The sequence below is a fragment of the Halictus rubicundus genome, chromosome 6 (assembly GCF_050948215.1).
Source record: "Halictus rubicundus isolate RS-2024b chromosome 6, iyHalRubi1_principal, whole genome shotgun sequence".
NCBI lineage: Eukaryota > Metazoa > Arthropoda > Insecta > Hymenoptera > Halictidae > Halictus > Halictus rubicundus.
The window spans coordinates 12,735,030-12,759,580 of NC_135154.1; the positions used below are offsets into that span (position 1 = coordinate 12,735,030).

The window sequence follows — 24,551 nt, forward strand, 5'->3', positions numbered from 1 at the left end:
CAACCTATTCCTCTTCGAAAGGAATCAACCCCCCCAAACCATATGGCACGACAGGCGTATGATACGATTCCGACAACGTGGAACATCAAATTTTCTATCTTTTGTTCAAGCGACATAAGAGAAAATTCTGAGCTATAAGTCCGTGGATTTGAAAATACACGCTCGTCGAAAATGCTTTTGTTGTAACTTCCAATAGGAATGGATAAGGAAACATTCTGGGAAGTAGTAATTTTTGTTTCAATAAGAATTATTAAATATGAAAATATAAACTTTTCTATTACGGGGACAGATAATTCATTCATTAATGTTAAAAGAGATCGTTGTAAAAAAAAACAGAATGATATGCGTTTCAGAGTTCTATAAAAAAAGATATTGAATAAATGTAACAGGTAAAATAAAAGATTGAGAATTGCCTTGTTTTATTGTAATCATATAAATGTTTGTTCGGCGTTGCAGTGCAGGTTCATACACATACATCCACTTTGTACATGTCCATTCAACTAGGGACACCGATCCTCGTTTATTTATTGATCATTATGAAAAGGAACACAGTACCATACAGTAGGAAAACGATGTTTTCAAAACCTTCAAAAACAGTAAGTACAATTATATGTATATTTTATTAACTATTTCCTTTGCGAAAATGTTCTCCGCGGCACTGTGAAGGAGTTATTAACGAAAAATATCTCGGCATTGGCCGAGTCAGAATCCGTCCGCTGTAGCCGCGCTCTGATTGGTCCGTCTTTTTCGTTACTAATTCCTTAACAAAGCCGCAGAGAACATTTTTGCAAAGGAAAAAGATACTTGAAATGTCCTCAAGAATCACCCATTTCAAGGACATACATTTCCGTATAGCAGAAAATCTACAGTCTGACCATTACGTACTAACAGAATAATAATTCCTATCATATTTGCAAACAAAATGTTATATCTTACCGCACTGAAGTTCATTAAATTGAAAGTGTAGATCTTGCCCGCCGTCAATTGTATAGGTTTTATGCTTTTTGTCAACATAATATGTAGAAGCTTCCTGGCATCAATAGATAATTGATACCAGTTGCTCGCAGCTCTGCAAATACGTATATTTCCATTTAAACATAGATTTAGCTTAAACTACATCTATCTTTTAGTTATGGAAAAATGCAATTGCACGTGTTACTGTGTTGCAATCGTACTGAAAGTCTGACAGAAAATATCTATTCTCTGATAATGAATTTTAAATAACAATTTTAACATACTCTAACTTGGAGAAATAAGTAAAAATCGTTCATGTAATTGAATGGATCATCGATAAAGATTACAAATGATCGAGAAGACAAAGATGGAAATGAAAGAAGTTCTTTCTTTCTGCATATTTTACGAATTCCTTACATGTAATCATAGATACGCCCGGTGTAGTCGGTAAGATGTTGTCCTGGCAGGCTCATGAGCAGCAGGATGTTCAGTAAACAAACAGTAAACGAAACGAATCTGAAACTCTTGCTCGGTGTGCTTAAATTCACAATTGCCTGATTATAAAAAGAGAACAACGAAAAGCTGTATAGTCGCTGAAAATGTACATTTGTTAATCGGTTCTCACGAAATGCAACCGACCTGAAACTGAGTGAAGCTCACGCCGATCATGTTGAATCCTAATTGGAAAAAATAAGGCATCGAACTCGTAGTCTCGAGTGTTTTAGCAAATCTTCAATATTTTCGTTTTGGTTAGAACATGTTCTGATCGCACCGCTACACGTACACGTATAAACGAAATGTGAATATCGATCACAAGAAAGTCGAAAGAAATCGATACTAACTGGATTATATGTTTGTGCAACATTGCACATGTTTTTAGCGTTTTGTAGGCATCGTCGTTTTGTCTCGTCGGATATAATTCTATATCCAAATTGTTGCTTTCCACAAGATGTTGTAGTCGACGTCTAAGCAATGGTAAATATACGAGAAAATTAGATGTACTTTTGCAGTTCTATTTTTTACTATTGTAATATATCGACTTAATCAAATTTATTTTCAAAGCGAAACATGTAGAAAACTATTTATATCGTATGTACTATGAAACTATACTTTTTATAAACTATAATATAAAATTGCTTGGAAGTTCCGTTACGTTTCTCCATTTATTTACTTATTTCAGATTTCGTTATACGAAAACGGTTGTATTGTATAAACAACTGACAGATTGTACATGCAATTGTGTACTGATACTTTGCCCTCTGACGACAAAATTTGGTAGAAATCGGTGGAGTATATGACGCGAAGAAAAAGGACGTAAATTATTACATATTCGCTGATAAAATATAAATTGAAATCATCGCGAATTTTCCGAGCAATTCAGTATTTTATTGCACAATTACCCGAGAATTTCACAAAGTCCGCACTCATGGCGAATGAATTGTACTACCATAGAATCGCAAGCCACAACCACCCCAATGAAGGACAAAGTTCCGATATAGTTGTGTATCACAATAGGACAGTAATATTTTTCGGTGTTCAAGAAATATTCTATACGAAACATCAATTGTCGCTCATACGTTCCATTGGTGGCGTGTGCTTTACTAAGTGCTGTCAATACTGTTGGCAATATCATGAACGGCACCATTGATCCGTATATGGATGCTGTCACCAACAGATTAGGAACATTAAACAATAGTTTTCATAACGTTCTTTTAGTATAAAATTTGGCCGAAATAATCGTCTAGTTTCCTGGATTTCTAAAAAATTCTTTTACAGTATAATTCTACATGGTCTGAGAAATCAATAATATGATAATCATTCATTTTAAAATTCATCTAACTCAGGCCTGGGCAACTGGTGGCTCGCGAGCCACGTGCGAGTCCTTTTCTCACTTCTCTGAGACCCTTCACCATGCTCTTACGGAACGTGGGAGAAGAGAGATGGGCTGCTACAAACCTATGCAATAGGTTGTCTCCAGGAGAGATAAAAGCACGGTAGAGTAATATGAAATGATCTGTAAATATGCAACAACTTTACCTGCATAAGTAAATGTAACTCTTTTGGCCTGTGCATAATGCCTACGTAAAATATCACAGTCTTCTTTCGTTTTCATATAAATCCTCCAATCATCTTGCATTATGCACAGAAGATCCTTCATCTGTGTTCAATGACGATTTCCATTGATTTAAGATAATCGTTTAAAGCTACCCCCAGTGAAATACAAAGAACATACCGCTCCACGATTAAAAAAATTTATATACTTCATCAGACACATGAAACTAATAATGGCAGGAGCAAATCCTTCCGTGAACGCGTCGATGTCGTCAACGTTGAGTGCAGTTATCATACCGGCAACCTGAAAAGGTGATTATTTTATAAAAATTTCAATAACTAGTCCTACCGATTGCAAGAACATTTTTTAGTACGAGAATGAATTATAATTCTCGCTGTTTTTATCATAACGTTCTATCAGTGGGAAATTTATGATTTCGTCGCCTATTTTCATTTAATTTACGAGTCGGTCGCAACTCCCCTGATCTGGTAAATCTGCTATTGCATATTTAAATACTGGCGAGAATATTTTGCTACAATGCGCGTTTTGCATTACCTGTGGCGCTATCTGTGACAAAACGTTCAAAACGGTGGACAAACAATCTTATCTACAAGACTCTTAGTTCTTACGACTGATTGCAGCGTCCTCTTTCCATGGAAAATAATGAATTAATAGTCTGAGGATTTTATGCAATTATGACGAAAACGAGTAGATGCAATTTTAAACTGTATAACGATTAAAAGACTTTAAGAGTATTAAAATATTAAAATTATTATTATTATTATTGTGAAACATGTACGTTTCTATTTAGCTCCTATATCCTGATGTACAAACTTTTCGTTTCACATAAAGATTATTTTGGTTTCTAATATTGTTAATGTATAAATAACGCAGTGTAAAAGTAGCGAAGTATTTCTTCATTTATTTAACAAAATCCTCGAGCGTCCGGCACTAAGGGAACTCCGTCTACATGAAGGCACTCGTAATTTTTAGCATGAGATAGGATAAGGGACCCACTTACCGTGGGGGTGCCAGTTACTGTGCCGATATTAATTATATTTATTTTTAAAGCATAATGAATATTAATAAAATGACATATAAAATATATATGAACTAATTTCCATGAAGAAAAATTAATTTTTACTTTTTCATATTCTTTATGCTGTAATAATCAGTATATAATTAATGTAGGCGCAGTAACTGGCACCCGCCCACAGTAATTGGATCCCTATTACAAAATCACGATACCTGAAACATCGTTTGGGTGAAAATCGTTGGCACAAACACAATTCCGATTAAAAACTTCTCCAACGGTGATTGAAAAGGCCACTGTCCTATCGAGCACAAAAAATACTTGTTCACTTTCAGGTACTCGTACTGGGAACTTTCCATTTTCTCCATTTTGATCCGTTCTTGGCTATCTCTGTTTAAAAACTGAGCCCCGAACATTTCATGGGAGATATCTTTATCGATTACACGAGACCACATTAGATATTCTGTTTGAGGATTGACGAAAAGTAAGTACATCAAATTGATTTATCCAATCCTTTTGAAGTGCTATAGCTCCCTCAGCTATAGCGAGGGAACAAAGAATCCGTAGAGTTGATGGTTTAATTACGCGAATTAAACGGTTAACCATTCCATATGAAATCGAATATCGCGAAGCAATAATGTCGTATCAAAGAGTAAAAAAAATTCTTCAGGAATCTGTCAACTGTGCATACGAAATCGAAGATATTGAACAGCTCCAACGTTCACACAATTATGAATCTGTAAAACATTAATGAACGACAGACGACTACTTCCTGCACCCTTTTTACACACAATTGCTACGATATTATAGCTATGGTCAGTTTTTACAGCATGTGCTATCATTTTCTAAACTTCCACTGCGTTCCGGAAAGTGTCGTGACATTTGTGTTATACAGTGGCGAACAATATAAGTGGACAACTATCACAATTACCATTTTCATAATTATTGGCATAACAAAGCTTGTTTAATTTTATTACTTTAATTAAGTATCGAGGAGAAAGCAGAGTATATTTCGGGAATTATCGCGACATTCTCGTGTAATTGAAAATGTGTAATATATTTATTATTCATATATTACTCCGTACAATATGATTTTGTTCATTTAAATTAGTACATGGTATAATGTTTCTAAATCCGAGAGTACATACAATGAGAAAGATAAACAAAACACGATTTCCGTCATATGTTATAAAAAAAAAAGAAATTTGAGCAATGCAAAATTCGTTTCGATAACTGTATGGACACTTCACGCCTAAATAAACAATTAGGCAGTACGAGTTAAAAAGATGACAATTACAATAAGTGAAAACAGAAATGACAATTAGGGTAACGACTGATATCACGAAACATACGGTTCATAACGCGGATCATAATGCGCAAACATAGTGACGCACAAGTGGAATAGAGAACGGCCGTGTTTTTTAAGTAAATTATATTCGGTTCTTGAAAATCTATAGGGTAAGGGACCCCCAATTACTGTGGGGGTACCAGTTACTGTGCCTATATTAATTGTACTTAATTTTTAATCATAATGAATATTAAAAAAGAGATATTAAATTTTTTTCATTAAAATCAGTATGCTTTAAAAATAAGTATAATTAATATAGGCACAGTAATTTGTATCCCCTACAATAATTGGGTTCCTTACCCGATGTATATCCAGTACGACTAACCTGTACGATAAGTACCTTATTCTATATACATATTATATTTAAGACACTTCGGGATGCAATTATCTGTAATTGCAGACCACTTTCGATTAGTAATATTCAGTTAATTGTCGTTTTGTTTAAAAAAAAAAACTTAAATACCGAAAAATAAGTACATTCGGAGAAGAGACCTCTTGTCGCTCAAGAATAGTATATAATATTTCAGTTGAATCAACATTTCCAAATAACAGTATTGAAAATAACGGTGTGAAATAAATTATGTCAAATAGTTCCTTTTTATAATAATTTCAAATAAAATTTGCCCAGATTTGTCCAATAGCAATAGATTTCCTCGAAAACGAGGGGTCAAACAAAAAAATGTTCTTCCTTTCTTGCGACTTATTTCACCATATATGTAGAATCACTTGTACCATGATTTCGGATGCTTAAGTGATAGCACGCATGTGCTATCTTTTGATACAAATTATCAATCAATCAAATCGGCATGTCATACGCGTTAGCCTTATCCTTCTCATGAAGATTTATTTATATACCCATAGTATAGAGGATCGTTCTTCGAAACAGTATTGCCAGACAGATCAATTTTTTAATTGGCTTCATGATTGCAACCTCGAGCGACTAAAGCGTCCTTCTTCGACTCTGCACACTTGCTCTTTGTTCCCTTGTTCGATACATTCATTAGAGCACAATACCATCACAGTGTCTATTTTCATTACACACCATTTCTTTTTAACTATTTTCACGTGATGCTATTAACATTTGGAAATCATTATATAAATATTCAAAATTCTTGCAAATTTTAGTGGTGCCCATGCTTATATTTTAGTGTAGTTATACTCCACAGTGTACGATCGAAACTGAAGACGTATGTTCCAATTTCATATACTATTTTAAGTACATTGAAAAACGAAATCGGTACTTACAAGTACAAACGAGTTTTACAACTCTTTTTAAGTACTTCGAAAAATAAAATGAGCGTTTACAAGTATAATTGAATTCTAATAGAGTATATTTGAACCCTCTATAAATATTTTGCGAAACAAAAGAAGATTCTCACGAGTAAACAGCGAGCGGAAGACACAATTTCTGAAAATAATATAAAGAAGCTGGAAACAAATAAATAACACTGCAGAAACAAACGTATGTCTACCGTACTAAAAATATGATTAGACGAGTGGAACAAAATTATGTAATTCTACAAATGTTTTAATATACTTACTTATGATTTATAAAATCCGCAGTTTAATCGTGAGAATACTCGAATTCCGATATATTCGTCACATTTTAATTAATTCTTCTGCATGTTTTAAGTATTCGTTCGCGCATCACGCATACACATACACATACAGGAAAAGCGAGTGTGTGCACGTTACACTGAACGCACACTATTGTCGCGGTCCGAAAATTTCTGCAAAAGATTCAACGCTTAGTGAATTCGACAAATTTACAAACACACTGTCGACTATAATGGAGCGAATAATTCATTTGTATGAGCGCTAATCAAACCCAATGAAACGAATCATTCGTTTTTATGAATCCTAATCGAACTTAATGAAACGGATAGTAGTTGCTGAATTATTACAATTGACATTAATGAGAGCCACTGCGGATCTTTACGCATTGTTACGCATCTTTGTAGGCGTACGAATATATCAATAGTACAGGAGACAATAGAATTTTGGTAAAATTTTATTTCACTCTTTCTTCGCCGAATCCATTATAGAACAAATCAAGTGTTACTACAGTTTTCGGTTCCCCGAAACGAAAACGTGCATTTGCATAAAGTTCCACATCTATGCACGAGTACTGTTGATCGATTAAACCTCGGTCAGCGAACGATAATGCGGGGATCAATTCTAACCCAGAGAAATATTACTTTCATATTCATATGAAAAAGATAATGTCCAAATGCATGACTCGAAAAAAAAGTTAGATTGACTTTATTAGGCTCACAGGGTTGCACACCCCCTTAAGTTTACGGATTTATCTAACTTTTCTCTCGCGAAATATAAGTAAGCACATACTAGCACATAATAGAAATATATACTGTAAGCGCATGGCACGGATACAGAGATAAGATAGGATAATTACTGTGGGGGAGTCGACATTCACTGGCCGAGGTTTGATCGTGCCGTTTCTATTTCAAGAGTATCGACGAACTTGATTCGTCGGAAAGATAAGTCGAAAATAATAAATCTCAGTTGTCCATTAGGCAACGGTGCAGCCGTTGTTTTGATGACGCGTTTTGCCGCTCTTCGACATACTGAACCTAGGACAACACTGATCCTGCTGCATCAACGACTGCGAATTATGGACGTTCCCGTAACTTTCTTTGTTCTTCTTGCAAGGCACATTCTTCTCTCGTTTCGGAACCACGGCGAGAACCCTTTCCTCGCGGATCTCGTCCGAGGACGAGCTCGAGCTCGCGTTCACGTTCACTTCCGGTTTCGCGTGCGCCAGAACCGCTTGGTTCTCGGCACGGGGCGACAGACTGTCCCTGTGATGTCGAAAATGCTCCTCCGTGTCGCTCAGAAGAGAGTTTAGCATGTCCATGTTCCTGGTGATCACGGCACCCATCGAATTCGACCTGCTCTCTATGGACATACAAAAGAAAACCAAATTTATTTGACTTGATTTATCATTTCAGGCCCCACTACCCCTGTTTGATACAAATTCTGCGCATATTTAGACTTCAGTCTTAATCCACGTTCGGTGGCACGTAACAACTGAAAGGTTAAACTCCATGATTGATGATTGACACTTCATGATTCAACTGCCTCACCTCTGGTATCAGGATTCTTTGTCGGCGAGTTGGCAACCGATCTCCGCGCGACATCTTGAAATGTTATTGGCGAGTAGATTCTCCTTTCTTCAGGGAGGTACGATGCGTCCGTAGCTATCGGCGATGCCATCTTGGAACCTCGTCTGGACGAAGTCTCTAAACTATTTTGAGTACTAAACGTAGTCACGGCAGTAAAGCTAGCGGACGTTCCGGCCGATAGTCTCTTTTCGATGGTTCTCGTATGCCATTGTGGCGGTTCTTGAATAGTGATGCCTTTCGTCGTCGACGACCTGTGCTCCCTCTTTTCTAGCCAGTAAGTTTTCATTGTGCCTGAAACGTCAGTTAGCTATGCATATAATTGTTCATTATCTCGCAAATCCTACGAACGCTCACTCACAAATCCTGCAGACATTCAATAACAAAAAGGGTCTAGCATGATAAGCATGGGTGACCGGTCCCCCAAGCTGCTTTTCTTTTTTCTTTTGTCTACTAAACAACGTTCTTTGCCTAAAACACTATTCCGTAAAATTTTTCAGATCACCACCCCTTCGTTTGAGTGTAATATGGGGGTGAAAGGCCTAAACTTTGCTTTTTATTTGCTCAGTTATTTCTTAAAATGTTTAGACGAAAATGAAACTATATGCTAGAATCGGTTACTGAGGGATGGTAAAAAATAATTCATTTTTCAAGGGTGGTTTTCACAAAAAACCCTTCCAGTGACGTATATCTCCGAAACAAAGTGAGACCGCCGCTAACATGCAAAGGAAAAAGTTGTTAAAATTGTTGAGATTTATAATATACCTAAAACCCATCGAAATCGGAGGGTAGGTAAATGTTCTGCAGTTTCGCCATAACTTTTTTGAAGTACTTAACGATGTTCCACCCATTTGACCATCTTGAAACTTTTATGCACTATAGTTACGTGTCAGAATATTATTCCTGAATTTTTTTGCGATAACCACCTTGACAAAGAAATTATTCTTTTTCAACCCTTAAATTTTCTCCCACCGTTGCCGAATGCTCTGCATATTCTATTGAAAAATTAATTAGAGTGCTGCGTATCATCGTGTATCACCCTTACCTTTGCCTTTCACCTCTATTTCTCCCCGTTCCTTAACTTTGTAAGATGGCGACAGCAGTTCTCGCGTCGAATGCGATATATGAATTTGCATCGCCTGACTTGTTGCTTCCATTCGGGATGCCGTGTTCACCGAATCACCGAACAAGCAATACCGAGGCATTTTCAGGCCAACAATTCCGGCCACGACAGCACCGCTATGAACTCCAACTCTTATTTGAAGATGAAGACCTGAAGAAAACAGAAACCACACTCTAATCAGTCGAATACGCAGATCCGTCTTTTGGTACTTCTTTTCAAACTACTGTGTTTGAATAAATTAGAAAGAGGCACAATCAAAAAGAGGGTGATTCCACATACACAAAAAATAAGTCGAAAATAAAATTTGTTCGTATGGGGGGCTACGTTTTCGAGGAAATCGAGTTTGCAAAAGAAAAAATGAAAAATATCTGCAATTTCGAGCGGGACATATTTTTGCAGTATCCTACCTGTGGATCGATCCTTCAAGTCCGTTATTGCTTCAACCATGTCCAAAGCCATGTCACAAACACGATGTGCATGATCGGTCTCCTTCACAGGTGCACCAGACACGACCATATAGGCGTCGCCGATCGTCTCAACCTGAAGAAAGGATGACTGCTTTTAAACTCACACTGGAAATACTCGGAGGGCGATTAATATTTAACTTTAAAAAAAACATTCAAATTGTACCTTGTAAAATTTTACACACAACCGTTAAAAAGAACGTGTAATTTACTTAACATTAAAACGTGAAATTAAGTTGTAAACTGAAGGTTTAAAGATGTTGAACTTTGATACATCAATGAAAGAAATTCGAATAAATATTATAATTCGTTTAGCAGAAAACGATAAAGCCTATCAATTACTATTATGTCTTGGTAAATCGCATAAAGTAATTATGAGAGAACTCTAAAATAAACTTTACTGCATAAAGGAAAACAAGTTTATGGTATGAAGACAAATAAATGCTAACTCTAACTACCTAAGAATACCTTATACACCCGGTTCCTTTCTGTCAATGTGTCAAAAAGAGAATACATTGCATTCAGCATAGACACGACCTCCATCGGTGTGATTCTACTGCAGATTTCGGTAAAAGTAACGACATCCGAAAATAAAATCGATACATTGTCGAACATCTAAAACAATCGAGAGTAAAAATAAAAAGTTTAATCATGTAGTGATAATTCGATGTGTCTAATAATTTTTCAATAACTGCGCACACACTTCGATCCGATTGAAATTGATCAATTTTTCTTACTTACAAAAAGAAAATATAAATAATGCTGTGCAGTTTAATAAAAATTCGAGAAAATGCAAATGCATGTTACGTGGGTGAACAGCTTTCACTATAAACGACTAGGGCAAGGGATCCAATTACTGTGCCTACATTAGTTATACTTATTTTTAAAGCACAATGAATATTAGAAAAAAGGTATTACATTTCTTTCATTGAAATCAGTTAATATGTTATATATCTCTTTTCTAATATTCATTATTATTTTTTAAGAATCAGAGGAATTAATATAGGCACAGTAATTGGCACTCTATTATACGTTTACATCATTTAGGTCAGTCCCGTCCAGCTATCGACCGTGCGGGCGAAGAATTTGGTTCCTCGGGCATAAGCAACGTGGCGGGCAACAAGCCACGCCTCCTTTCGATGTTTCAGCCGATGACAATGTTTTTTCCGCTGACGTCACATTGCCCTCAGCTGTGCCCGCGTCCTTGGCGGACGCCCTTGTCCGCCGCAAGGTTTGCTGAACCGGACTGAGTTAGATGAATTAAATGGAACTTTCAATTCGAATTAAAATTCCACTAGCTATTTTAATTTTTGTTTTTTGTTTGTATATTAGATTAGCAAATCAATTTTTCAACCCTTTTAGAGTGTTAATCAAGATACTTGTTTTAAGACTTCCGAATAAAGCAGTCGTATAAATTGTATACATAGACAAAGATTTTTTTGTACTAACAAATAAAATAACATGCAAATTGTATAACTCACCTCGCATGTATCTATCGGACTCTCTCCGTTTCTCAAGCGATCCGCCACTTGTTTCGGTATCATCTGATAAAGTAATTCGTCTGTTCGTTTCATTTCTTCGTCCAGCTTTCTCATAGACTCCTCAAGCTTTTTACTCTTTAATTGTTCCTGATCCAATGCCAGTTTCAGCTCCACAGATTGTTGCGTACCAGCAAGCATCAGGTCCCTATAATAATTAATAATTTTCCGTTGCAAAATTAAACATCTTTATATTTTATTTACACACATTGAATTATTAAATTGATCAACAGTTAGCCAGAGGAAAGCATTACTTTTCAATTAATTGTTTAAGCAAACTGACTTTTTCTTAAATCTACTTGAACATCTAGATTTCCTGTTGAATAGTAACATCGAAAAATACTATACCTGCTAAAGTCATGCATGGAGAGATCATTTATATACAGGCCAGTTGCAATTAGGGCGTTCAAGTCTGGCATTACGGGAGTACCAAGGTACATCATCATCTTCCAGTTGTCCATATATATCATTTGGCCTAAAGGAGCATAATTTACTCATTTTTATTCAAGCTGCGTGGTTTATAAAAATTGAAGTTGTTTATTAATCAGTATGAATGTAGTCACGACCCGAACCGAAAGAAACGAAAAAACCTTGATTCTTTACAAAACGGACGTATTTTTAAGCGAAGAAAAAATATAAAGAGAAAATACCTTTCAATCTCAAAGTTCTGTCGTCTACAGAATCGAGCTCGTCACTCAATATAATGTCATCCCTCTGTCGATCGGATGGCCGCTCTGTTAGAATCGGTTCTACCGTTACGAGCTCGAAGATGTTGTTCGTTCTGTTTAAAATCTGTAACAGAAAGATTATTGCGAACAATAAAATTTGGGTGCGAGGTTAATATACAGGGTGTCCCAAAAGTTTGTACTTCCTGGAAAGGGGAGTGATTCCTGAGGTCATTTGAAGTAACTTTTCCCTTTGCGAAAATGTTCTCCGCGGCTTTGTTAAGAAGTTATTTACGAAAAACGCTATACCAATCAGAGCGCGGCAACAGCGGACCGATTGCGGCTCGGCCAATGGCAACGCCACGCTCAGTGGGACTTATCCTCGAGCCGCGATCGGTCCGCTGTTGCCGCGCCCTGATTGGTCCGTGTTTTTAGTTAATAACTCCTTAACAATGCCGCGGAGAACGTTTTCGCAAAGGAAAAAGTTATGTCAAATGACCTCGCGAATCACCCATTTCAAGGAAGTACATTTTTGGAACACATCCTGTAGGCGAACAAAATTTTGTCGAATGCCCTTACCGAATGAAACTTAAACGCAATGAGCGGTCTGACAAGATCGAAGAATTTCGTGATTTTCTTACCAACGAGATCGGGCAATATTACCATAAGCGAATTCCCAATACTCCTTACAACCATGTCTGACCTGAAAACAGTAATCGATTTCCATATTGCGTACACAAATTGAAAGACCGCAATATTAATAATGAGACTGCAGAAGTTGAAGGAAATACATGTTTTCAGTAAATAGAATCTAATTAAGGAGAAGTTACATTTCATTTTATCACAGCTTTCATTTTGTTCGTTTCCCGAAGATTTTTCCACTCAATGAATACATAAAGTTCCGTAGTCTAGTAATAAGGAATAAGAATTTTCAGAAGTGTAGAAGAGCAAATAACATTATTAAAATATTTAAAATAACATTATTCAATGTTTAAGAGACTTCGAACGTTTAAATCTGCGTAAATATTATTTTGTAACAACTGTAGTAAAGTAGTATAAGTTCGGTAACGTAATACAGAACAGTAGCAGGTTCAACTTTTTGTCTCTAAAAACTTCCTTAAATAAGAATCAAAATTAATTATGAAATCGGTAGACTTAGCTTTCAATTTCGGCTTATTCGTAAGATTTTTCTAATTCCTTTTTGCATTGATCAATTCGTAACCCATTTGTACTATGTACAACGTGTGTACTATGTGCATCATGTTCATTTTTTCTTTTTGAAATTTTTCTTCTCGAATAGAAGATGCAAATGGGTTAAAAATAAAATTGTACGCAAACATTTAGAGTGTGCTGGCAATGTTCGTGTTTCACATACACGTAAATAGTAGGGTAAGGGACTCAATTGTGGGGATACTAATTACTGTGCCCATATTAATTGCACTTATTTTTAAAGCATAATAGATATTTAAAAAAGAACATTCATTATGCTTTAAAAATAAGTATAATTAATATAGGCACAGTGATTGATGCCCCCACAGTAATTGGATCCCTTACCCTGTACACTTAATACGAGGATAATCAAATTCAACCTACCCAAAAACAATGCAAAATGGAAATATTTCGAACAAGACAGAAGCTCCAATTGGCAGATGTTTCTCTTCGCGAGTCATCGCCAGAGAAGCTTGCGTGAAAGCTCTGTTATCAAAGGTGAGTTGGAAAGTCACGTGCACGGTGTCGAAAAGGATCTCCTCCCGCACGAGCTCAATCTGTAATTCCTTGTGATAAAAATGACGAGCTACTTCTCTTATCTGACCCATCGTGTAATAAACGAAGCCGCGTCGCTTGCTCCTGTAATGAAGAGTTAAGCCTGGAATAGAGGGAAACAGATTGGTTACGAGATTTATTTGACAATTCCTATATTTATTATACCCTGTTATTTCGAAATTATTTACTTGTCGACTGGCTACGCCATTAACATTACGATTAGACTACGGAACTTCATTCGAATTTAGATTTTCACAGACAATCGCGAAATTTCATTTTCTTCGCTAACGTAATTAGTGAACAGAAACTAACGTGAAACTATCTTAACGCTTAACTAGTTACCTGTTTTCGACGAGTATACTCAAAAACAGTCAACTGGTCAATTTTTGCGACGCAATTTAGGTACATATTTTTCAAAGAGGTCGCAACGGTTAAGCGAACTATCTCAAATTCATGCTAATAATTATTTAATTTGTGATCAGTAATGCGACCGTTTGTGAATCTAGATGAAATTTTACTATCTCGCTATGTTTCTATTTACCATTTCGATAGAGACGAATATTAAATGGAAATAGACTATTAAATGCAACTTGATCGAATCATTGCATTTTCAGAAAAAAACCGCCGGAGTTTAAACCGATGAAAATTATTTTGGCACCGACCATACGTAACGACTTCAATATTTACCTTGGCGTGTTTCATTTTCGCAAATAAACGAAGGAGCTCTCATCCTCGGGTAGGAAAACTTGAGATATTCGTGCAAATTGTCCAACCCATTAAGGAAATCTCTTACGTGACGTCCGAGTACTGAAAGCACACGATCGTAACCGTACTGGCCAACGAATCCTACGAAGTGTACACCCAGTTGATCGAAAAATTCTTTCTCCGTTATGCCAAGTACCTGTGGTATGAGTGAAGCATATACTCAATTGAACGGAAATAATACTAGCACTGGCAACAAGTACTTAATCTATCGACCTAAGCAACTGCTACAAAAATTATTCATACAAAAACGACTAAAATGACCTGCCCAACGCACGAACACTTAAGCAGCATGTCTGTTGAAATTAGTCATATTTAGGATGAACAGTCTTGAATCAAACTACATATTTCAAGTATACCTTAGGTTGCGTAAGTTTTTTCATTGATAGCCAAAAAGTGTGCGTTTCATCTATAGCAAATATTTGTTTTCTGAAGGAGCTTCGTTGCTCTAAACTTCCAAGTCACTGTGCACATCACTGCACACAGACTTATTGTATTTCGAAGCATACGACGGTTTAATTGTAAACTTTGAAACAGGTGTTTGTATTACATACAATTCCATATAAATCATACCTGAATTGCCTTCTTCGCTAATCTCGGAATTAGATTCTCAGGATAAACCTGATGGACACTAAAGCTTGGTTGATCGACGGCCGCCTGTCGTCGAATCTCTTCCCATCTATCTTCACCGTACACTTGCCGAATATATTCGGACATGTTCTCTAATATTAAGCCGTACATTTTTGCTTATTTTCGCTCGCTTTCTGCTGAAAAATTTTTGTTTCATTTCGGTACAGTGAATTCGTAAAGTATTTAACACGTTAACTGCCATGTGAGTCACATATGACTGACAGTGATTTTTGACTAGGTTTAGAAATTCAATTTTTATTGAGACATATCCAGATAAATCAAATTTTTTTAAGATCTTTAGAATTCCAAAGGGTTGAAACAGCATCCCCTATAATACATAAAAATTTCTAGTTTCGCTTTCATCAATTAAAATAGGAATCTCTGGGAATGATATGAACACTACATTTCCTATTCTCGAAAAATTATCGTTATTTGCGATAATTTCGTAAAACAAACAGCACAATTGACAATGCTATAACTGACATTGTTTCTATCGAGTAATGTTTGCTAGGGGTAGTTGAACGCTGATCGCATTTAAAAAATAGAAATACGAGTATTTTAAAATTAAAAAACTGACACAGAGCACCCTCATAAATGTACCAATACGGCTACAAGTGGGGGTGATCCCAAAAGGGGGTGGACTCTGTATAAAAAAATGTCGGGAATGCAGAATGAAGTTTGTCCATACGAAACTTTGTTTTCGAGAAAATCGAGTTTGAAGTGACGGGTCTGAGCACGACTCACCGGTTCTACTTCTTACAAATGCTAAGCACGCGGACTCGACGGATTTTCAAATTCGATTTTCTCGAAAACAAAGCCTCGTGCAAACGTTATTTTCAGTTTATTCTTTTACGTAGACTCACACCTTTCTTGGTTGCGGCAACAATTACCGATCGGCCCTGTATTTTCAAATCGCTCGATTCAGATTATTTTTCGCGCGACCGTTCTATTTTCTTTTTTCTTTGCAAAAATAACACTGCAACGAGACGCAGCAATGGTAAACGATTTATTCCGGTTCGTGATGTCTCGTCGGCGATATTATAAAGATTCTTTACCATAACCGACGAAAATAACTCAAGATCATGGAGCCCCCGAGGAACAATCTTTCCGGAGCGTGACGTTAAGACCGCGCGGACGATTTCGACCACTTTCAGATGCTCCTCGCGTTTTTTGATTATGATGAACACTGACCCCGAACCCTGAAAGGACGAGGTCTGGCCGACGTTTTTGCTTGAATTGAAATCAACCATCCACATAAGTAAGTGCACGGTTATTATTAGACCGTTCACAATTTCACTCACGCGTGCACCTCCGCCGATGGACACGCACGCCTAGATTCGCCGGCGGATGAAAAACGAGGCTCGTCTTCGTCAATGATTCTTTCTTTATTGTTGCCCGATCGTCTCGGAAACTCGTACGGCTCCAAAAAAATATTTGAACACCACATTTCCGATTTTCGAAAAACCATCGATGATTCAAGAAGCTATTTCGGTTTCTCACTTCCAGAAAATCGAAAGTATAAATGTTGCAAAATGTGTGCGCACAAAAGGATTTGTTCGATTCCGACAATGAGTAAGTACAATTTTGAAGCAGTGAACTGATTAAAAGAATTTAAAGATAAGCGCCAGTTTCAGCTGATTAAAATCATTCAAGAAAGAATGTAATTTTTATTTGGCTCGTGCTCTGCACATTTTATGCAGACAATTTTTACTTTGCAGATGTGCAGTCTAGTATTGGATTAGGAACGTCTGGGTACGTCTAGACAGGTATTATGTTTTATAATATTAATTTGTTTACTTCGACGACCCTTTGCGATCCTACTTTGATCCAGCCTCCACATTGACTTTTGCACCAATACATACTTATTTTACTGATTTACAGCACATTCGTACATAAAGTCACAATTACAGCGTACATAGGAACAACTCTGGTATTTCTTAACTGTTCCATATGAGCCAGTAAAGTGACATGTGGGGATATAATTGAATTATAGTCGTAGAAAGTTTTGAAATAAAAGAAATGCGATAAGCAAATGTATTTAGGTATTTTCAGTATAATTATAAAATTTTCAGTATAATTAGTAAAAAAAAAATGGTTAAAATTAATATCAATCAGGGAACTGTCGTTCAAAGTTTAAATGAAGCACTTGAAATGGAAGGTTGGGAATAAAATTGATAAAATATTTGGAGTGCTAAGGGTTAACCCTTTGCACTCGAGTGGTGACTCTGAAGCGCCACTAAAAATTGTTCTGGCATTATTTCAAAGAAATTACAAAAAATATTACAAAATATTTGTTACATTACAAAATTGTTATGTAATAGATTACTAAACATTTAAATATTATACGTGGAAATCGGATCAGTTTCGTATGAATAAAATGAAAATATTCTAAGACAGAAGAAAAATTTAGTTTTAGGATTAAAATAGCGCCGAGTGCAAAGGGTTAAATGTCAACAATTTTCGAGAATGGGCAAAATTTAGCGTGTCAATGTTGTTTGAAGCCACCGTTGCAACATTGCAATCCACCGTGAGTGGTCGTGATCTGCAGTTTGAAAACCCGTAGGCCGGAGACCGCAGATCCAGCCGTAGACTCATAACAGTACTCGTTAGAGCAAAATCATTAATAGGGAGGGTGTTTATTTCAGGATATTTTTCTAGTGACTCCACGGTCGTCCGCCTAGTCGATCTTATAAATAGAAGTCGCAGATGCGGCTGCGAGATATGTGTGCACGCGAATGCGCCGATCGTTCGAAATTTTCCAGGAAAAGAGAGTCGCCAAGTCGAGGAGTATCAATGACAGCAATTTAAGAATTCGCGTGACTCCGCAATAACGCTCTCTAATACCTTTCGCGCACTGTCACCGAAACCGCGAATGTCAACCGTTCTTCCTTTCATCTCATGTTTGGCAACGTTTCTCGCTGTGAGTTCATGTTAAAATGAATTAACGATAAACAGGGGAGCCTGCAAAAATTTTCTCGAATTTCCTATTCAGAAACACACGACTTGAATATGCCCTCTTGTCAGACTATCTCGATTTTCATTAAACAGAGTAGTGAACTAATTGATCTGGTAAACTTATGAAACGGTTTCCGATGGCATAAATTGGAACCAGATTTCGGCGGTAAAAAGAAAGAAAAAAATCGTCAATTTTCGCAGACCTGTTGTAAAGGGGGGACTTCAATCTTCAAACCTACGGAAGATTTATTTAAAAAAGAAAATTTGTTAATGTCGTTGCAGAGATTTCAATTATAGCATTGTTGAGGAAAGGTGTTCAGTTTCTCGCTCGCTATGCAAACATTTCTTAGGTGAATAAGATTAATCGTGTGTGAAAGTTTTCATTAAAATGAGTCGAGATTTGTCAGTACGCGATTATTATTTACGAAATTAGAACAAATTAAATACCGACCATTTTCTCGAGAATTAGAAGAACTCGGTGTTCAAGTACTTTTCGGATCCACTGTGTACAGGCTTTTTAAACAATTTATTGATCGCGTTAGACGAGAGACAAGTACAAGTAAACCGACCGGAACTGATAGTCGAGGACGCCGCGAATGCGACGATCGGTTAGGACAAGCTTGGTATATTCTTTGCCGTAAAAAATAATATTAAGTTGGTGCGAATTGTGGTTTTCGTTTCCGAATTTGAAAGCCATATATTTCGCTTCATTTTCCAATTTGAGCTAAACAACGAACGACAATTTTTAGTTCTTTTGCAGCCTTGCGAGACGTTTTTCGAGGAGTCTGTTTCGACAACAGTCCTTCGTCCATCGTTATCAATCACAGAAGAGCGTTCGCGAGCCTCCTCGTCTGCAAGACTTTTATCTCCGTCACAGAATTTTTGAAACCAGTGTTTAATAATCCCCGGACCAAACGCGTTGTTACGAGCAGTTTCTGCCGCTTCGCATCCTAATCCGAACGCGCATATTTTCACTACGACGATCGGATCGTTACGTCAGAGGACAGAACATAAATCGGTAAACGAAGCTTCGTGAAACGCTTCGGAAAAATCGCTGAAGTTTGAACGGACGACAACCACAATCATTTTCGCGCCGACCTAACGTATGAATAGGATCGATACGAAAAAAGAAAAAGGAAAGAAATAACGCAAGGATTTAGTTTGCGATCTAATGACTACCGGTTAGTAGAAGAACTCACAGAACAATTCGCCCAAGAATACCACTTCACTTGCGTCACTGTGGAAGCAGCGGCCGGAAAGACGCACCGGTGCGCTCCCGCGCACAAAAACGAATCCTCGGGTACACGGGGAAAATCTCGGGGAGGCCTTCCAAAGGCAGATAGGCAAACAGACAGACACGAAAAGGAACCAGCGTTATAGTACTGAGTTACACATTTCGCAAAAGCGCCGAATCACGTGTCCTGCGGGGCAGTGCAGTGTGCGGAATAGTCGGACAAGCAGGATCTCCCCCTTTTTCCGTCTTATCCTGCTCATCCCCCGTACCCTGCCGTGATCCATCCCTCCCTTCTGCCTTGCCGACTCTGTCAGACCCATTTACAGAGACGTCAGAAGTCGCCGATGTCACTGACTTTTCGATACACCGTCGCCGCTTCCGGGCAACTAAACGCTCGTCCAAAAAAGAAAAAAAAAACCTACACGTTTCCCTTTTACCAGTTGGAATTTTTCCACCCTATTGTTTTCTTTTTCTAATTGAAACTATCATCTATTACAATTGTACACTCCGGGGCTTCTATGAGACACTGTTTTAAGGGAAGCATCCCTACGCATTCGAAACATTTTTTTCATCACTAGAATAATATTCGAAAGTGTTGTTCTAATGCTTTGTCATGCTACTCGATTTTCTGTGTAGTTTCCATAGAGAGATAGCCAGTCTATTATTTTACATTGTGCAAAAAGGCAATAGAATCCATCATTTTATTAACAGTTTTCTAAAATATCATTAGCTGTTATAGCATATTTTTATCATCTATTACTGCTTATTTTATATCAAGTATTACTGTATTAGGTTTTAATATAAGTATCGCTCCCCGAAAACCACCAACCTTGGAAATGTAGGAGTGCACAGAATTGAAGGACGAAACATGAAAAGAAAGTTATGTCATACGAAAGTTTCTCTAAATGTGTTTCGAACGAGCTAGTGGCATCTGTTACAGCTGTATGTACAATAGCTTCAATCAAAGCTACACCACAGATATCAGGATATGGGGTAGTCATGACCTAAATTGTGAAAACGTAACGAAGTGTATTTGTTGCATCAACTTGTATGAATTCTTCCACTGTATTTCTTCGGCGACAAACAAATTGTTCTTCAACACAAAAGTTTTTTTTTCCTTTGTTACGTTAGAAGGAACTAAACTTTGTTGTGTCGATAGAATACTTTTCCATTGGCGTTTTAAATTCTTTTAATAAATCTACTTTGCAATATAAAAACATAACAGGTTGTAATCATAAAGCAGTTGTAAAAGAATTAACAATAATATTGCTGTGACTTTCATTAATTATTATCCTTTTAATCAAACGATCTCTAATTAGGTAATTATTTACTCGGTAATGATTTTGACGAGCTTGAAATATGTTATTAGAGACCCCTTTCTAAACAACTTTTGTCTATGCCTATTACCGCCATTCGGTTCTATCTCGGCTAATCGGTAATTTAAATAATTACCTCTAATTACTTAAAACAAGTAATTCGATTTAGCCAATATTTTCTAATATAAACAATAATGTCACGTGCACAATGAAATTTAGAAAATGGAGTTCAACAAAGGCACGTAACAAATATAATTAGCGTTAAAATTATGGAATAATTGTCAGCGTTAACAAGTAATAAGATAAGATAATAATAACTAGTATTAATTCGATCTAATCTACTCGGCAAGATTTCATATAAATTTTACAATCATATTTTTCAGCTCAACGTATGCTTATTACTCCGTTTAACAATAAACTCTTTTATTTCCGTTTCTAAGTGTACAATTCGAATATTTTACGTTTTTTATTCCTTTCAGCATTGCAGATTTTTTAATTTTCCAAAGGTTTGGAGTTTAATATGATTCATTTCTACTAAGATCCTTTAAGGGACACGTGTTGCAGCCATCTGACCAGCTCGTGCGACCTCGTCGTTATTGGATACGGTTATAATTGTCCTAGTATACTTAATGAACGTTCAAGCAAATTACACGACATCGAAATGCTCCCTGTATTGTGCTCTAAATTGATATTAAGCCCGATGGGGGAGGACTGTCGTTTCTGGATGAGCGTGTGCCATGTGAACGCAAAGGAAAATGTTCGCTTTTCGTAGCGTCCACAATTTATAAAGTGGTCTTAGCATGGCGATCGCAAAAATTCTAATTTCATAATGAAAATAATGCTGACTCCAAATAGCGAGATTTATTGTGATCAGTATGTAATATACAGTTTGATCCGAAAAAATATTTAAACACTACCTTTCCAATTCTCGAAAAAATGTTTGAAGGAAAGCAAATTCTACGACTATGTATAAGGAAGCTTAGAAAGTCATTAAGCAGCTCATCGTCCTAGATATGTATGCGAGGGAATTAATATTCAAACGAAACGTCCCAGACGATCGCGGGGTAACTGTTCTAATGGGTATATAATTTGTATATTTATATTCTTCATATATCGTTTCCACAATTGCATTGGATAATGACAATAGTGAATTTAGGAAATCGTAGAGAAGCACATGTAGCTAGTATACAAATTTTACAATTCGAAAAATCGCTCTCCCCTTTATGCAAGATTAATAACCGTATAATTACAATTAATCTTTTATCTGTGCAATTTTACCCGAGTAGGCTTTCTAACAATTCTAAACCGTTGATTCTACGACATTTATCTTTTCGAGTCACGTAGACAATTAGAAAGCGCGGGTGTTATCATTAAAATTGCGTTTTTTCTCTAGAAAAAACCGTTCCAAAGATTACAAATCAATGATGCAACCGATGAAAAGAAAAGTATGTTTATCTTGTCGATAGCCACCTTCCGCCACGCAACCAATTGGGGTAGCACGTGTATGCAAGACCACGGACACTCGGAGATATCCAATGTTTGCCAGATATGTTACATAGATGTTTGTATAGCATCGTGAAAAATACGATTGCTGAAGATGCCGGGGGCTCGTTTATCGTTTTGCTGCGACGATTCATCCCGAAGTATTCTACTATACGAACCGTCGAGTGATCCACGTGACGTAAAAGTTCGGGGGATGCAGCAGGTGTTAGAGCCAGTCCATCTCCACACAAGAGAAACACGTTCACGTTAACCAGCGATTTTCCTATGTGTGAACATGCGAACAACCAACCGGGGCGCATACTCGAGATCAATCGCAGAGAAAATCCTGCGCAAACGCAAATTTCCTAGATGCAACATGGACATCCGACTCTTCTCACTCCGATCGGACTCTGCTTTTTCTTTAGAATACCATGTTTCGCTTTATAATAAAGTGATGGATTCACCGTAACTAACCCTGAGTCGACTATGAATCCGCAAAGGCCCGATACAGCCTAACGGATGCACTTAGAACGATACGAACTAAACAACTCTTTCGTACGACGCATCGTATGTTTAAACTATTGTGAACGTGAATTTATAAACAACACAGTTCATAACATTAAGTGATTGTTGCATACATTTAGAATTATAGTTATTTTGTTATTGTTTTTTTTTTTTATTTTGTACAGCTATCTACAACGCATTCAAATAATTTATTAACCGGAGAAGCATTGAATCAATTAATATCCGTGATTAATAACACTCATTGGTTGACAGTCACTTCCGGATAGGATTTCGGTATTCAATTATCTAATTAAACTTCGTGGCTGCGAGCGAAACAATGTACAAAGCAGAGAACGATGAGAAATTACAATATGTACAATTGTACAATTTCAGACTACAAAAAAGTTATTTATGCCACTTGCAAAATGTGTAACGGTATAAAGAGCAATTTACTGAAACAGTACGTAAGGTGAGGGACCTATTTAATATCGATTTATACTTCAGTGCAATTTCGTGTCAAGCAAAATTTTCAATGAAAACGAAAGAGGGAGAATAAAGGGCACTTTGAACGGATAAAACTTACTAATTGCTGGACTGCGAATTTTTATGCAAAATAAAAATTTGGTACGGCCCAGTTGCAAGAGATGGAGGCCAGATACATATTTAATTCTTCCCTGAATAATTTTAACAGGTTGAAAATAGTATATCTTTATTTTTCAATGTTCTTACATTTTCTCTTGTTTTAAGCTGCATCAACCCATTTTTATCATAAGTGCATAAAATCCGCGGTCTAGTGATTAGAAAAAAACATGTTTAAAATTTCATCCAACTGATGGTAAAAGCCCTACCAATATTTTCGGAATTAATCGAACGTACGTTTTCTCTTATTGAACTCTTATCCGAGCGTAACGTTGGAACACGCGAAACTTGGGGAGCAATCTGCAAACGAATTCTACCGTTTCATTGGAGAAAATTAGAGGAGCACACTTACCTCATCCCACCTCACCGTGCATTCTCCTTTTACTCGCTAGAACGTACAAGTTCTTGGAGAAATTATATTATCCTAGACACTAGAGCGAAGAGTTACATCTTTTATTTGAACGATCACGAGACGAACATTCATTGCATTATGTTTCTTCATTTATTATCATTACCGGAAACGTTGTCAGTAAAAATGTATATGGAAAGAGGACACAGGTCTGATCTGTGTCCTACCACAAATTACTTGAACTTTTATTGTAACCGCAATTGCTTCGGATATTTCCTGAATGAATCTGTACGAGACCGGTGCCCCTTTCGTGTCTATTACAAGCCAATTTATGACAAACGGTTCACGTTTTTAAACGATTGACGAGAGACCATAGAACTACCGGTGGCCGGCGAACAATCGGACACGTTACTTACTGCCCACGATACGAGACACCACTGTCTACATGGAAGGTCACTGTTTCCTGCTATTAGCCGGCAAACTCGATCGGAAAGTCAAGCGATGATGTACGTCGCTCATATAATAAACCGATATACCAAGCGCGACTACCAACGAGCCGTCGTAGACGTAAATCGCGACGGAAGGCGAGTGAGTCGTC

The 24,551-nt window shown here is 36.9% G+C and overlaps 2 protein-coding genes across 3 annotated transcripts; both read right to left on the reverse strand.

The window, feature by feature from the left end:
* Nucleotides 1-439: 439 nt before the first annotated feature.
* On the reverse strand, nucleotides 440-4,659 carry LOC143354907 (odorant receptor 94b). Its single transcript, XM_076789274.1, has 9 exons — nucleotides 4,256-4,659; nucleotides 3,188-3,310; nucleotides 2,992-3,112; nucleotides 2,355-2,616; nucleotides 1,797-1,919; nucleotides 1,594-1,684; nucleotides 1,372-1,508; nucleotides 937-1,069; nucleotides 440-585 (listed from the first exon to the last, which is right to left on the reverse strand). The coding sequence occupies exons 1-9, from the start codon at nucleotides 4,532-4,534 to the stop codon at nucleotides 535-537; spliced, it is 1,320 nt and encodes a 439-aa protein (XP_076645389.1). The 5' UTR covers nucleotides 4,535-4,659; the 3' UTR covers nucleotides 440-534.
* Nucleotides 4,660-7,810: 3,151 nt separating this feature from the next.
* Gyc88e (Guanylyl cyclase at 88E) lies at nucleotides 7,811-24,093 on the reverse strand. 2 transcript variants are annotated; one of them, XM_076789966.1, is made up of 13 exons: nucleotides 23,957-24,093; nucleotides 15,418-15,611; nucleotides 14,770-14,983; nucleotides 13,912-14,185; nucleotides 12,898-13,021; nucleotides 12,304-12,445; nucleotides 12,002-12,128; nucleotides 11,597-11,801; nucleotides 10,584-10,730; nucleotides 10,059-10,191; nucleotides 9,574-9,801; nucleotides 8,493-8,822; nucleotides 7,811-8,304 (listed from the first exon to the last, which is right to left on the reverse strand). In XM_076789966.1, exons 2-13 carry the CDS (start codon nucleotides 15,583-15,585, stop codon nucleotides 7,919-7,921), a joined length of 2,478 nt encoding a protein of 825 aa, XP_076646081.1. In that variant the 5' UTR covers nucleotides 15,586-15,611; nucleotides 23,957-24,093; the 3' UTR covers nucleotides 7,811-7,918. The 2 variants fall into 2 exon arrangements, with proteins under 2 accessions (XP_076646081.1, XP_076646082.1); XM_076789967.1 differs by lacking the exon at nucleotides 23,957-24,093 and adding an exon at nucleotides 22,632-23,019 and having other exon boundaries at nucleotides 15,418-15,604.
* Nucleotides 24,094-24,551: the final 458 nt, after the last annotated feature.